This window comes from Gambusia affinis, linkage group LG10, assembly GCF_019740435.1.
Source record: "Gambusia affinis linkage group LG10, SWU_Gaff_1.0, whole genome shotgun sequence".
NCBI lineage: Eukaryota > Metazoa > Chordata > Actinopteri > Cyprinodontiformes > Poeciliidae > Gambusia > Gambusia affinis.
This window is the reverse complement of record NC_057877.1, coordinates 14530257-14547466: the sequence shown is the minus strand read 5'-3', so window position 1 is coordinate 14547466 and position 17210 is coordinate 14530257. Positions and strand designations below refer to the sequence as shown.

At 36.9% G+C, this 17210-nt stretch overlaps 1 protein-coding gene across 1 annotated transcript in view; it reads right to left on the bottom strand.

The window, feature by feature from the left end:
- The window catches only part of xpr1a (xenotropic and polytropic retrovirus receptor 1a), a 67740-nt gene that overhangs the window by 50333 nt on the left and 197 nt on the right, over positions 1-17210 (bottom strand). Inside the window, exons 2-3 of the mRNA XM_044129360.1 lie at positions 14185-14748; positions 9037-9088 (exon numbers count right to left, since the gene is read on the bottom strand). Of these exons, the coding sequence (XP_043985295.1) occupies positions 9037-9088; positions 14185-14253 (121 nt within the window). The 5' untranslated portion in view covers positions 14254-14748. The remainder of the gene's footprint in view (positions 1-9036; positions 9089-14184; positions 14749-17210) is intronic.

Genomic DNA, 17210 nt, shown 5'->3' with positions numbered 1-17210 from the left:
AATTTCAACATAATGAATACACATGTTGGTGAGATTCAAGGAATGATTTCATAATGTTTCTTTAAGTATTTAACAACACTACCTTTCCCTGATACGACGTAAAACTAAAAAAACTTCCTTGTTGTCAAATTATGGCTCCCTCTAAGTGCCAAAGCAATTTTTTTTTATTTCATGGGCATCAGGAGGGAAATTCAGCAGATTTCCCATCTCGCACATTGTTAATAATTTATCATTTAATATAAAGACAGACAGGCTGTCCGGGGGGGAACAATAGTTGTGAATTATTGATCTCTCTCCTCTGGTCACAGGATTATAAGATGATGCAAGGTAAATAAGAGAAGAAATAAATCTAGACTAATAATTTTCTACTCCCTGAACAGAAACCCCACTCCTCATATACGTTAAAGCTAAATTACAGTACTGGCAAAAATGGCAGAGAGTGATAATAGACAAGGAATCGCAATTGATCAAACGCCTTCCAGACAGGCTCTTCCTGTGCTTTCATTTTTTCACATATTTTCTACAAGTAGATGTAACTTCTCAGAATAGAGGCTCCCTTAGGATTTAGCTTCCTTTCCTTCAATTATCACCAATGTCACCTTTCTTTTTTTCCATTTTTTTTCTATTTATTTTAGCATCCTCTACTCTCCCTTACTTCCCACTGACTTTCGGTCCTTTTGGAACGTCTCTCTATTCATCTCAGAGGCAGAAAAGAATAAAAATTAAGTAGCAGTAATTCCTGAGGAATGCCAAAAACATTGCCCTAAAAAAGTAGTTGCACTTCTTGAACTTTTCCACAGCAAAATTCAAAGGTTGTTTTTTTTTTTTTAATTATTATTCTTATCAGAATTTAAATTGATAGAAAAAAAAGCTTGAGGGTTTTCTTTAGAAGTTTCAGAGAAAAGGGTTTTGAAGTATGTGTGATTTCCCTCCACTTTACAATTATGCACTATTTTGTGTGGATGTATCACATAAACTCCTAATAAGATACACTGAGATTTGAGTTGTAAGGTGAGAAAATGAGAAAGATCTCAAGTGATATAAATACTTTTGCAAGGCACTGGATGCCACCTTCAAAGCCCAATAATCAAGCATGCATTTATCTTGTGTACCCTTGACTTTCAAGAGGTCAATCTCGTTAAAATATAATAACAGTGCAGTAATCATCAGTAGATAAGGAAAGGTCATTGTAATAATTTTCAAAACAGGGTAATAGTTGTCAGTTGGGGGCGGTGACACCTGTAGTATGCCCAATAATCATCTGAGAGGCAATACTGCTTTATAACGAGGAAAAAAAGAGAGTAATGTGATGCTCCAGCATAACCATGTTTTCATGCCTTTGAGTCAGTCTGAACCAAGTTCTCTCCAGAGAATCACCTAAAGACATATAAAGAATAAATTAAACCATACAGCCAGCATGCTTCCTGAAAAATACAACTTTTAAAATCAAAACAAATAAACTGAGCTGAGAAATGTAAAAATAACAAAGTCCAGGATTAGACATTTAAAAGGGCTTGTCAGTTTTGTCTATCAACTAATATTTTCTACTATTCTCAGAACATTTGTAGAAAAAGAACATGCAAGTGGTTTTCCTCTTAATAGAGCACTAGAAAAAATAAAAATACATCAGCATATGGCTCTCTTGTCATCACCCGTGGTTCACAATCACACCCACTCACTCTACATAGAGCAGCTACCTCTGTGAGCGTGAGTAGCACTAAAAGCATACATGTGAAAACCTATTTTATCTAGTTGTATGTGAGCGTGGCATAGAGCAAAGACACACTGAATGTGAAAACACCAAACTAAAAATAAAGAAATACAAAGTCATGAGTCTATATTTTCTCCTTGTTTATCATTATCTCCTGTGTGTTTTTTTTTATTATTATTTTCTATTAACCATTCATCTGGTCTGTTAAAACATAAATGTGATGTGGGTAATGTACATGACATCCAAAGCTGTAAATTCATTTTTAGCACATTGTTTTAATTGCTACAACAAATTCACAAGCTTCCATGCTGCAGAGGCTGCTGACCTGTTGGCTAGCAGCCAAAGCTGTCAATTAAGATTCTTAACATTTGATTAATGAAACAACTTATCTAATAACGGGGGTTACCTTACAGTTTGCAGGCTCTGGAAGTGCTAAAACATGAAAAATAATCAACAACGACAGATCTAATTATATTCACATGCCTTCCATGCATGAGATTGCTGAGATCACTGATGCTTCAAAAACCTGATCCCAACTGAGCTACATGGCAGCCAGATCCAATAAGCTATATTTTAATTTTATTTCACATTTCCAGAATTGTATTCTTATTGGAACAAAGAAAAATACTTAATAAAAAGATACAAGTGTTATTTCAGCATATGTACGTCAGTCCTGTGAGTTTCTGTATTGCTCTACTGTCCTGTTTAAGGTTCAATTATAGCTGGAGATAGGCGCCAGCTCACCTTGCACCTGCAAGGACAAGTAGGTATAGAAATGGATGGACAGATGTTTTTTTACATCTCTTTGAGCACTTCTGCATCTTCTGTCTTTGTGGCGGAAGAGATGACAACTGCAGTCTAATAGTATGTGTAAAATAGTTGGAAAAGCATTTCCATTTGCACTTCTTTGTTTATTCCCTGCAGCATTTCAGCCAGAGAAGTGCAGATGTCCTGAATGTACATTGAGGACATAAAGTGCTAACTGGGGACAGCCATGAGTACAGGACCCATGATGAGCTGTAGAAACCCTCATAGTTCTGCTTAGGAGGTGTAAAGGTTTATGACGATCTCTACTCCTTTGAGCACCATTACCCTTTCCTTCACCTTGGTCCCTCATCCATTGGCTTTCCAGAATACACCACATCAGGATCATTCTTTCACGTGTCCTTGTCTCAGCAACCTGCTCTTTTTGGTAGAATTCCCCACATCTAAGAAAATGTCATTTTTAAATTGTTTAATATTTAACATTATGATCTTATCTAAACAAACCCTATCCTTTTCTCCTTGGTTGCTCTTTTCTTCTGCGCTCTCCTCCTCAACTTCATTCATGCACGATCTAATTCATCGATGAATAATGGATGGACAGATAGAAGACTTTCATCTGCCGAGGTTCTTTTTCTCTCACCGTCTTTTTCTTGCGGGATGGCTATAGTGCTAATGCAGGGCAACATGCATTGGAGATGTGCCCAGAGACCTCCCACTCAGTCTGTCTGTCTGCTGTGCAAAGGATTTTGCTTCCTCTCCTTCAGTTTCTGTTCCATTTTCCTGATCCACATAAAACCCTGACAATTGCTTTCAATGTCCTTTATTTTTAAATGGATACCATTATTATTTTTTACCCATCAAGGCAAACAAAAAGCCTAGACTGTTCTCAATCTTTCTTCATTATGCTCTTACTCAATAACCATTTCATTGCTCGTTACCTCAGTTCATTGAATTCCTGACCTTGGAATAGCAATCCTAGATTTGTATTGACTCAGCTCCTGCTGCTTCTTTTCCCTTTTGAAACTTCATCAAATGACTAGTATATAACTTTCATTGCTCGAAACAGCCCTGGGAGCTGAAGTTTACTTGCTTTTGAGCTATATAGGACAGCCTTCTGTGGATTTAGACTGATTCATTTTGACTATATTAACTTGGGTGGCACCATGATTAAGAACTACACATGGAACCAACCCCCACAAAAACCCACCAGTTAGTGCTTGAGGTGAGCATGAGCAGCAGCTTGTCAAAGAAGCTATCAATAATGCAGCTGGAGGGAGACCCTGGCTGCCAAACTGTCCCACCACCCCCTCTTCTGCCTGTCTACCTGTCTGTCTGCATGTCCATATGTCCCCCTTCCAGTTCTGTTTTTTTTATCTCACTGACTGGCTGACCTCTGGAAAACCTGCCAGGTTTTATCTGTATGTAAAACAACAGAGATGTGTGTATGCTTTATCTCAGGCACATGTGTTTTTGACGTGCTAGGTTTAGTGAACCTGAAAATATTTATTCATTCAAAATTCAACTGCAGATGCAAACATGACCCTGGTCTGTTTTGGTTGACATGTGCAAATTTTTCTTCAGTTAGGCTTATTTCTGGGGATTTTGGATGTGCTAATGCAACTATATGCACTTTGTCTTCATCTTAAATGGATAAAATTTATTTTTGAAACAAAGAGTTAAAAGAACGAGAAATAATCAACATTTCCAAATGTACATCTGAGCAACAAACTTTTTTTGAAGCTCAAATAAAAATCATCACATAAATTAAAATGTAATTTTCCACATGGGGCGCAGGACGACTGCAACAAAGAACAAGAACTGTAATAACAGTGGCTGTTCCAACATGTATGCATGCAGAATAACAATCAGCTCTGTATTATACAGCCAAGCAGCTTTTCAACTAACCCCTCATCATGGGTGTGAAAACAGCAGACACAATGGCGAGTGAGCATACACCATGGACGGCCACATAAGAAAACGGCTATCATGATTTGTATTCATTTCTCATGGTGGTGCTTTGACTAGGCATAAAAGGTCCAGACACAAACACAAAAATATTCGTTAGGAAATTGTTTACATTGGCACTTGGTGAAAAAGGCTGGGCTTTGACCAAGTGCCTGGTGGCTGACTTTTCTGTGTAGAGTTTAAAGCGTGACAGATAGTGCCAAGAAGACACTCCCATAGCACAAGTAATAACATACCAAGTAAATGAAGATATACAAAGAATTTGTGGTTAAGACAAGTCATCCTTTAAAAAGCAGTAAAATGTTCTATCATATCATCCCTACTGTTTGAAATCCTTTAAAAAGTAGATGACAGAGAAGTTGATAACAGTCCTCATACAGAGCACAGAGTAATCTGGTACTTCCCACATTGTATGGTAATGACAGAACACTGTCATTGGCTAAAACGCCTTCCTCACACCTCCCTTTCATATAAGTTAGACAAACTGGGATGTTTTGAAATATTGTGGCTGTGCAAAAAAACATTAATGGGGTGAAAATTAAAGACACTCCCATAGCACATTTCAGCAGCTGAAAGCAGGCTTTCAAAGAGATCAGATTACCAAAAAAATGGTAGATTACAGGTAAAAAACACTTGTAAATTAATTTTAAATTTTTACATTTTTGTGTGTTTGCTTAAGTCTGCAGCCTAAGAAATGATTGACCAAGAACAAATGTATACGACACCAAGATATAACATATACAAATATGTTATATCTTGGGAGCACTGAGTGAGCTTTCCTCATCAATATTAAATAAAATTAATCAATCTCATCACAATATAATTTTACTCAGGATCATCGTACTAACATGTGTTTACCATTAACATCCTGTTCATTTGTGTCTTATTAAAGCTTTATCACAGCCAATGAGAGGAACTATACATTTATGGGAGATGAGAGAACAAAAACAAGTTGCAGTGCAGGAAGCTTTGATGGCTTTGATGGAACAGGTGTTCAAGACAGAACAATGAATGTCTGACTCTGAGGTCAGTTTGTTCTCACCTGATGAGTGGTTTTATTCATCTGTACTTCTGTTTCCATGGGAAGGGACCCTTCCTGCTGTTTATTTAATTTTTCCTACCTTTGGAAATATATACATGTCCTGGCTCTATTTGTACTTTTTTGAGACACTAGGATGCTTTAAAATCTCAACAAAAATATCAAGCTATGCTTGTTAAATGTTGCTATTTTACAGATGTGCAGCTGTGGATACTACCTACATGTCAAATATTTCATTCTTAAAATAAAATCCAAAACAAGTTAATAATAGTTTGAAGTATACTGTTTTCCTGGTTGCAACTTACATGGTCATCAATCATGGGATCAAGACAGGAAAATTATTTACAGGCTAAAAGTGTGGATGACCATGTTAATAATCGGCACCTACTATAGCAACATTGAGGACTGAGCTCACTCTCACTGTGCATTAACCAGCACCATCAATAATAATCTAACCCACTGCTCAGCAAAGCACCACAGCCCTGCACAGATAGCATCAAAACAATGCACTGGCCATTAAGAGGGTGGCGGTAGAAAGAAAGACTACTGAATGAATACATGAATGAAGCGCAAATGAATGGCTTCAACCCCAAAATACAACATAAATCTGAACATTACTCCAGATACTACTTCACACCTTTACATAATGTAGATCCATCTTAAAGCTTTGCATATAATATCATAGCACTTTTATCTCCATAATAATCAGGGTGATTGAACTGGCATAGCTCATTCCAACGGATAGAAGACTGGGCACCCGCTGTTCTCTGTTCTCCAAAACATGACAGGTGTGCTTTAATTACAGCTATATGTGGACCAAAGAAAATGGCGTCATTAAGAATAAAGACTTGAGGGATAAAGGATCATGAAGTAATTTAAAACAGATATGATATTTTAATAATTTTAAATACAGTAATTAACAGAACACTACTTGGGTCTGGTTTTCTACTTTGTTTTCCTTCACAGGCTCACTGCAGTGATGGTTGTTATTGTTTTCCTAATATTGTGCATAACTAGTCTTCCAATCTGTTAATAATATAAGGAGACCTAGATAGAGGAGGCCTTGAAATCTGCTTGCTAAGCACACACCAACTACTGCACCACTCACATCTTAATCAGCTGCAGCAGGGTGTCCAGTAAAGAAACAGTGTGGGTGAGCAAGTTCTTATAATTCAATAAACTGTCTCCCCCAGGCAAACGATACACTTTCTGAATATCAAAATGGTGAAGAACGAAAAAAGGCAAAAAATAAAAAAATAAAAATAGGAAGACAGTTAGAAATTCTGTTAAATAATTGTACCTTCAGTAGAAAGTAAAATGAGCGGGTTTATGATTTTTTTTTTTTTAATCAAGCAGGTAGGTTTGTATTCCTCTAACAAAGAACATTTTTGAAATTTAATACATTTGTCATTAAACTGTTCAAGCACCATGTGTTTTATTAAACTATGCAATTAGTGATGTACTAGTCCTGAATTCAAGCAAAATCTTGATAGTGATGTGATGTCAAAACTCCCATTTTTGCTGCCGTCGTTACAAACTGGTTTGCTACAAAAGTAAAAAAAGAGTGAAAGTATTAAGAAAATCGACTGGTTTGTCCTACTTTAAATTTAATCTAATGTAAGAGAAAGTGCTGCAGTCAGCCAATATTTAATAACACCTGCTGATCTTATTTGTCTTATGAAAAGGGAAAAAAACCAAGGCACAAGAGAATGCATTTCTCAGGGCTCAATAATGCTATTTTGTTTCTGCCGTTGCTTAAATTACAGTCTGTTTCCCCTGACAATGCCAAAACAAATGACGATTGTCTAATATCTTAAGAAACAAATTTTATCTAGCAATATTAGTCCTATAGAATAAGTACATTGGTACTTTAATTTGTCATCTTAGGATTACACTTGCACTCTGTTGTCTCTCATTAATATGTCTGCTTTAGTTAAGACTTATAGATATTACAATGAATGTTTAAAGGATTTAAATACACTAATCCAAAAAACAAACATTAAATTGAATAGCAAAATGGACAAAATCAACTCAACTTATGTTAAATTCAAGATGCTGAATGTTAATCACTAATCAAGAGTAAAAAAAAACAAAAACCCTGATCACAAAAATGCTAATAAGGATACTAATGTCTATGCAAATACATTCTGAGCAAAAGTGTGATATGAATATTAATCAGGTTGATTGAGCGGGGAAATTAGGAAATGTTAGAATAACCCGACTTGAAGACACATTTCTCTGTTGACTGATTGAGTCTGTCTCTTTTTAAAGGAAATTGCCTTGTATGTCATCCTAAGACCCTGGCTGACAGAGACAGAACATTGACCTATGATTACAGTTTATACACAGGACAGGAAATAATCTATCATGCACACTGAGCCTGTCCTGCAGCTCCTAGAGACGACAGACAGGCCTCATATGTTACAATTAAGGCATGAATTGTCTATTCCAGAAATAAATGCAGGTTTTAAAATCATGTGATATTTAAATCTCATTTCATCAAGAAATTCTCATTATGCGTGCCAAAGGTCTCATTTTACACCTGCGGCAATCAAAACATTGCAGGCAAATTTCTGAAGCTGATTTTATCAAGCTAGCTCACACTCCAGCTTTCACACAAACCAAAAGTTTGCTCATCCCAGTCAGGTTAAGTTACACCTCTATTGCTCATGGAAAGAGTCACATCACTCTCTTCCATATCAGGTCTGCACAGTGAGCAGAGCTGCAGCTGTATGAGGGGACCTGAAAAATTAAGCCAACCACACAATTTTATCTAAAACAGATAACAGAAAATGGCAGAAGTCATGTTTGTGCTGCCACATGTAGGTCAAGTGCTATTTTGTTCTCAACTGGACCTGGCACATGCTACCAGTCACAGCCGGTGCAGCCATGTCGTCATAAAGTATACTTCCACCCTGCAACTAAAGAAAGTTGTTTCCCTTCACAAATGGCCATCTGAAATAAAAAGCACATGGTTTGAATTCTTTACCTCAGTACACGTCACTTGCAATCCAGCGGCACAGAGTAATTATAGCCAGTGCCCTTTCTTATCTTTGCCCTGGTAGCAACAATACTGTGCAAAGCTGGCACTGAACCCAGGTTCTGTTATTCCTCTCAAGCCTGCAGTGTATGGCTCTAAACAATATAGGATGTTTTAACAGCTATAACTGTATTTGCTTCATACAGACACGTCCACTTTCCCACCTATTCTGGAATAAATGAAACATTGGAACAAATGTATCCATTAACTGTATCAATCATCCAAGAAAACAAGTCAGGTGTTTTCTGTCTTTCTCATGTGATGTTACCTGTTCATTTAGGCAGTGAACAAAGTGAAGGTAAAGTGGACAGTAATCATTTAATAATTGACTCTCGTCTTCTTGAGTCACACAGTGGAGAGTGTGGCAACAAGTTAGCAGTAATTTGAATCTATTTTTAGCAGATGAAGGGCTGTTATTCTGGGGATGCCCAAACAGGGGACATATAAGTGTGTCTGAGAGTGTTTCTGCCCGTCTGTGTGTTTGGGTTTGTTTATCCAGACAGCGAGGGTCCTTACCTTCTATGGATGGGGCTTGGTCCTGGGCCGAATACAGCATTTCCTTCAAGGCCTGGTGAAGAGATGAATGTTAAAATGATGGATGGCTGCAGAAATGCACCCAGAAAACATGTTTGCTTAAGGTTTACATCTCTGTGTTTTAGTTAAGTTTTTAATTCACACACAAAATGTGACCTCAAGAGTCTTGACAAGACAAAGACGTTGAATTTATATCAATTTATACACAATTGAGATTCAATTTTAATCACTTCAGGTCACTCAAGTCCAATCCAATCATACAGACAGATTCAGGTCACTTAGCATTCGTGCCAGAATTACTCAGCCACATTCATTTGATCATTTAATAACTATTTGTAAAAGGTTTTCAATCTGCTGTTCTGTTTGACATATTGCTTACCAATTCTAAATACAGATTTGACTCAATGCATGTTTTAAATTTGTATAATGACACAAACAACCATCACTATGGATGAGAACAGAACCTTTCATATGTGCTGTAACCAAAACCCTGTGACTGTACACAGTGCACTCTTCCACTCACAGTAAACAGAGTATTTAAAGTTGTGGGACATCTCTACTGGAAATACTGCTGCTGTAAGGAGCATGTATGAACAAGCAGAGAGCCTCGGCACATTTTAAAGGTTGCTCATGACAGATACAGTAAACATGCAGCAAGCAGATGGTGACATAACTTACAAATGACTAGTTTTAGTTATCTAAGCTTTTAGGATCTAAACATTGGAAAAAACAATTAATATATGCTCCCTCAAGCAGCCTTTTATAATAAAAAAAATTTAAATAAAATGCAGAAATATGAACATCCATATGACAAACTTCTAGTGCTGAGTCAAAAACTAGGTTGATTTCTAAAAAGGACTGCTGTCACTTCTGTCTTGAGTTTTTTTTTTTTTTTTAACAATAAAGCAGTGAGGGAGCACTGTGGGAAATCCTATGTGTGGGCAACAATCACTCATAAACAAAGTGCATTAGGCTTGTTGATAGCTGATACTAATGTCCCCCCGCAAAACAGGAGAAGAAGGAAGCTCTGCCACTGACGCGTCCACCAGGAGCTAAACATTTTGTTAAGTAGCATTGGAGCACTTTTGCTCCAAACGGGAAATTAAATGCTGTTGTAATTCATATTAGCCCAGGTTCTTCAAAGAGTTGTTGCAGATGCTGGGCAGGAAGGATCTCCAACAGCAGTCTGTATTACAGCAAGCCTGAAGAAGCCTCCGACTGAAGTCACTCTGTTGTGGTAAAGTAGACTCATTAAGAGGATGTTCAGGGTTGTTCATAATTTTACTGATTTTATGAAGAATCCTTCTTTGCACCATCATTTCCAAAGCTTCCACAGCAGTCACCAGGACAGTTTAGGTTGTCTAGTCTTTCTAAGTCACTAGCTCTGCCCAACAGATGATGGCAGAAGAAATGAAGAGATTACACTCTAATACAGACATACAGGGAATATTATAGATCGGTTGAAGACTAGGAAACACCTACCAACTGGTATATAGAAAACTCTGATATCTGACATAAACCTGCAGGGCTAAGCTGTAGGTCATGGCTGTTATAAGAAGCATTGTGAGTGTGGCTTTAAATGTAACTGAGTTGATCCAGCAGACACTACAGTTTTTATTTTGCGAAGCCTGTGGACAATGCCAAAGTCACATATTATGGGAGAATCAGCTTTGATGATCATGCAGTAATGTGGCACACTTAAACCAAACACAAATACTGGGATTAAATCTCCTCCTCAAAACAGAAGAATGGCTTCATAAGGAATATCTTTGGAACAAATCCTTAAAAAGCCACAATGTGTTGAATTTAAACTAACCAACACATTTCAGTGCCAGACAGCTATATAATCACATGCAAGTGACCCTTTCTGGGCCTGAAGAGATCTGTGGCTCAAACAGAAAGCCAATGGATCACTTAAAACGGCAGCTCCGTGTCTAAGTGGATCTGTACATTAAGAGAAGTGGAGAGGATGGGAGGAGAGGCTGGAAAGAGGGGAGGAGGAGTGCAGAGGGCAGGTCTGGTAAGGGACCAGATGTCTTCCCAGTGGGGGAGGAACGGCGAGGTGAGGATGGGAAGGAGGAGGGAGGTATAGAAAGCAGGGGGGACTCTCAGCAGTTGCCATGCAATGCCTGTTGTATACATACTGTAGTATTCTGCATATGAATAACATGTCTACTGTTCAGAATACATAATTTATGTAGTTGTTACAAAGCCTAAACCACTATCTAATTAAGATAAAGGCAAGGTACAATGCTTGACCTTTGAACACACAACAAGCTAGTGAAATCAGATCCATGTTCAGTTTAAATCGAGACAGTAATTTGGGTTTTGATTTGTAAACAGGAGTCATGCTCTCTCCTCCTCCTCATTGGGTTTTCAGGTTTGATTAGACGAAACAGCCAAATGCATATGAAGACCTTGTTCTCTCGCCCACACACAAACATACCTACATCTTTTTCTCTTGTGATGTTTTTCAGACTCAACAGCTAGACAAAATACAAGTACATTCAACAGTTACCATCGCATCTGGCTATTGTTTTCACCTCCATATTGGATGTAAAATGTAGGGGGAAAAATCCAATAATTGTTCAGAAGGTTAAATTAATTGTTTAATTATAAGATTTACATTTAAAGAAAAAAATCTTTCTCATCAATATGCATCTGCTGTCCTTCTGGACAAAACTCTTGGGATGGGAGGACATGTACCTACATAACAAGCAGCTGCTTAGCATACAGGTTTTTACCTACAATCCCACAGGATAAAGCACACACCTAATTATTCCATCACTCAATCGTCTTGTCAATGTTCCCACGTTTGAATGAAGTGCCTCACCAACTAAAGACATTGTCTGCTAGAACATTCACTTTGCCGCATTTCTCTAATCTGCATGGAAACGGATTGACCAATCTACCCAGACGGCGTATGTTTTTTTTTTTTCCACACAATAGAGCACACAAAAAATGAAGAATGAAAACTGGGCAGTGGGTTAATTAATGTCAGCACACAAGAGACGGAATGTCACCTACAACTATATTCAGTCTGGATATGATCAGCTGTAATGTTCCACCCAACCAAAGACACAGCTATGTGAACAGGTGTCGCTTTTTCTGCATTGTGTCCTGGTAAAATAAACACCTCTAGTGTTGAGAAAATATGTTAGTGTATCATTCAATACTGACAACTGCATTACATTACAGAAATTACGTTTTCTGCATGAATACATACTCTCAGACACCCTGTGGATATTCTAGTTTATAAACAATAACCTGTATTTGCTGAATGGCTGAGAATGACTCAATTTATGTTTTTACCTGTTTGAACTTATACACTGACTTTAATTGAGTTACCCATGATCAGCACAGAGCAGCTATCGAGCTGCCACCCACTCAGGTGCTGATGGTGTTTACAGGTCAGACAAACACATCCTTGGTCCACAGTCTGCATCTTAGACTGGAGATAAACTCAAGGAATATGAACATGAGAGCATTTCTGTTATTTAACTGTTTACAACAAAAATAGAGTCAAATATTCAACAAGATGTTTACAGCCTATGCTTACTAAAAAACATGATATAGTCAATCATACTCTACATGATTCTACTTAATCACTCTAAATAAATGATTGAGTAAAATCTCTAGCGCACCCAAGTTTTTATATTGTGCGTTAAATAAACCAGCATAACATTTATTTTATAACAGCATTCATTGTATTTGGCCAAAATATAATAAAACTATAAATGTAAACATCAAATCCTAACCATTTATCAACATTAAGCCTAAGCACAGAAGATGGAAAAAAAAAATCTATCATCATCCATCTCAGGTCAGTGAGTGCTTTGGCAAATACTGGAGGTGTAAAATGGCTGGTATGGCCATGCATCTGTCCCCAAGCTCGGTGTGCTTCCCCATATACATGTAGCGACACTACACAGCCTTTGAGTGCATGTGTATAAATTAATAACTCCGTTAAATTTAACTCTTATTTTAGGAAGAACCTTTTCCCACTGCATTTGATAATTATCAACTTTTTTTTTCCTCCTTTACCTGTTTATCTAAAGATATATTAATCACACAAACATGGCAGCAAGTCATTTGCCTCAAGATGGAGAGCTCTCCATGCCTACTGAAGGGACTTCAAAACTTAATATTAATATCCAGTGCATGTAACCAAAATAACACTGCTGCAGAGAGTTCCTTTTGGGTCTGGGGTGTAGGTTGCACAGGGTGACGAGAACAGGGTCTTTGTCTATAATTCATAGAGCTAAATGGAACTGAGCAGCATGTCTGCACCAAAGCTTCTCCGGTAAGAAGTAGGTTGGAAAAAATAACATGCTCCCCAAGTCCTGTACATCCTTCAACAAAGAACATGAGTATAAACAAGAATCTACCTCTCTATATCTGCAGACATCTCTAACAAAAAACATGACACTCTTATTATTACAGAGGCAACTATCTCTGCTTAAATGTAGCAATATTAATAATGCCTATATCAAATTAGAAAAAATAGACATGATTTTGTTTTTTATATTATGAAAAAAAAAACTGGAAGTGTAAATTCCCAATTTTGCAACAAATTACAGCACAAATTGTGAGATAACCCCATCAATCAACTAGGCAAACAAAAAAAATTAAGATTCATTCCTGGGATCTTAAATAAAAGAGAGGGGATCTGAAATAAAAGAGAGTGCTTATTTAGAAAAATATATATATTTGCCCAAATATAATATTGGGAATGACCCAAATGAAAGAAAAAATGTTTCTTCAATAGGTATTGATCAGGAATTCAGTTGGTAAAAAAGCTGAATAGTTAATTTCAGGTGTTTTAAATTCAGCTACCAACAATAAACCCTGATTGCTCCCTTTGGCTCTTAACCGCAGTCAATTCCCCCTCCATAAACAATAGGGCATCTCTTATCTTTCCAGTCTTTTATTGCTCTCAAGAGAAGGTTAAACTTCGAAAGTAAATATAAATTTAAAAATACGTAAAGGTGCTTTTAAAAAAATAGATGATAACAAATTTGTTATATTTTAGTTTCTTTGAAGACTTTAAAAACCTAATACATCTTCGCCTGTGTCCTCATCCAGCAGGCATTTATTTTTAAACAGACTGCAATTTGTATTTGACTGTACCTCATAGCGAAGATATTGTTTCCTCCACTCTGGGGTGATATGGGACGAAAGATGCTCCGCGAATTTCATTTTTCCGAAACAAGTGTCCCTGAAAAGCTTTGTTAAATCCGAGAGCGTCTCCCCGTCTTCCCCGTCTTCCCCGTCGACGCGACTTTTGTTCTGTCAGGCAACTTGCTGGCTCAACATGCGGTGCGGAAGCGCGCCTCTCTCCGCTCCTTCTCACTTCACTTTGGGCTCGTCCCGCTCAGTGCGCTCCGAGCGGATCTCGTCCCGCATGCTACTTCACGGAGACCCAGGCGATGACAGCGGCTGCTCTTTAACAGGTGGCCCGGCAGCACAATGTGAGACTGGTTCAGTGACTTTCCTCGGTCCCTCCCTGGGCCGTTCTGGGGACATTGCTGACGGTCATGCAGTGAACAGCACTGACGTGGTTGCGTCAGCAGGGCGCGCTCTGGCACCGGGCGCTGTTGGGACCTCCGGATAACTGTTGCTACTCCAGATATCTACTCCTTACTTTAATTGTGTCCTTATGGAGGCTTTCTATACTGCAGTCTGGAGAGTTGTCTGCAATAAAAAACAGAAATTACGTTACACTCTATAGAATGAAGAAGAGTTACTTTCTTCTCCAGCTAATTCCCAGATGAAACACCTGCTCAGGTTTGATACTAAACAAGTGAATCTAACAAATTAATTAAGCATTAAAGGTGGCTCAAACCATCGCTGTCTAGTGAATAAGTAATTTCACTAAGCATGAAGTGTATTTGTGCAACTTTTTTTCATCATATTATTTTTCTTCTAAATGCTATAGCTTTAATTTTTCTTAAAAACAGAAAAGCCGAAGTATAGACTTACAGAGTCACATGCTTTTTTTCTGTAATTGACTCATAATCTCATTAATTTCATGAATAGGACTGACCAATTTTATTTGCAACAACAAATTGGATGCTTGAGTTCTTGTTTTGCTTGTTTGTATCCCATTATAAAGTTCTACAAGAACAGGATAACAAGCAACCCCTACTTTTATCTTTTTAAAAACTTTTCATCATGCTCCATATCTGATTTTTGACTGATGCAATAAAAAAAACCTTTAATGAGGGTGGAAGAAGAAAAACAAATTACCGTACCTTAAAAAGTTGGGTTACTCTGAATGATTTCAATTTTATTATAGTCAGATTTAAACCCTTGCTCTGGAAAAAGATGCCAGCAATGTAAAATTGTTTGAAGCAGGGTGGGCTATATCATGTAAATTCATTCATTTGTTGTTGTTTTTTTATCACATAAAAACCTTTCAGATCAACTAATTTTATAAAATTGGGTTTTATACAAAGATAACCTTCAAATACTGCTGTACAGCAAAATGTTCAGGTTCTGAATGTTCAACCCCAGACCATCACAATACCACCACACTTGATTGACGGTATGAATTTATTTTTTAAGTAGTTTTTTTTTTTTCTTTGAACTGTCTCACTGATACCATTTTGCCCAGTATTTTTCTTGTTAGTAAATGTTATAGCACATTTCATTCTATAAAATCATAAAGTGCTTCACAAGAGAGAAAAATATTAAATGAATTTAAAGATATATATTTTTAACTGGACTTAAGTGTGTCTCAAATCCAAAGGTAGAAAGTTCCACATTCTGGGACCCTAAAGCGAAAGCTCCAGTGGAAAATATTGCCTTTTGCCTTCATCTTACGGGAAACCTTTTCCTTTGGGAAGCTATAAACACAGATCTTAACTGAGGCAACTTAGCCCAGCCACTCTTGTGAATTTCATCACTATTCCATGTTTTCTCTATCTGTTTGCTCATGAAAATAATACAATCAGCTTGTTGTAAGGAGACTAAAGTTTTCCCTGTATTACAAGAAAGACAAATTTGCTTGCTTGAAAACATTTATGGTTACTACAAACACACGTTCATGGTGTGCAAACTAAAAGAGGCATAATTCACCTCGATTAAGGTTTCTTGATGAGCTGTGATCAGCAAGTCTGTTATGTTAGCTGATTGCAGGCTCTACTCTAATGAACATCCTGACTAATTAATCATCTAATTTTTGTGTAACCCAATTAAAAACAGTAGAGCTAAAAGGCATACTATCCTGAACAATATACACCTAAAATGAATATTTTAGTCCTATGTATCAAATTCAAAATAACAATAAATCATTGAGTTTTAAGTTTAAAGAATTTGGAAACATATACATGCATGTTTCCTGATTTGAATAAACACAGTTAGAAGGATGTCATACATTTCTGTTTCAAAATCTTTGTGGTGATATACTGATACTGTGAAACTTGTATTTGTAATTAAGATACTGTGAGAATCTCATGCTTGCATACATTTAGGAATTTTGTAAAATCTGCTAAATGAAATATTCATTGTGGCTTTGCAAAATAAATTTATTTGCGTAACCTAATTGTCCAAGTATTGAGAGCGACCCGAGTACATTTTTAGACATTTTGACCAGTCTTGCTGAACCAGTAATGGCTGTTCCAAAAGTCACTAATTATCACTAAATGATTGTTCCAATAGCACCATCTCCTGGACATTTGAAGCTAAAGCTTGTCACCACGATGATCTTTGAAAACACGAAAAAGACAAGGTGAAAAAATAAATACCTACCAAATTTTGATTAATTAATTTCTCCCATTTGCTATAGCGGCTTTGATATTAAGATTATCTCTATTGGATAACATTGATATAGAATAGAAATTAAATATTTTACTAATTACTAATTGAAAATACGGGGGTTTAATAGGAGAGTCTAATAGTTGCTTAGTTAGCTAGCTAAAATATCACAATAAAGTATAGTCCGAAGGACCTTTTTCTTGTCAACGCACTGTAGTTCTAGTAAAAAGACGTTTTAACTATATCTTACAAAATTGAAGTTGCTGTTGCTCCAAAATAATATACCAGTAAAGCTTTTCAGATAATTATGTTACATGAGATAAGATTGCTAACTTATAGTTCGTAATGCAACATTTAGTTACATTTATTCTTCTTTGTCTTAACTTGACTTATCAGTC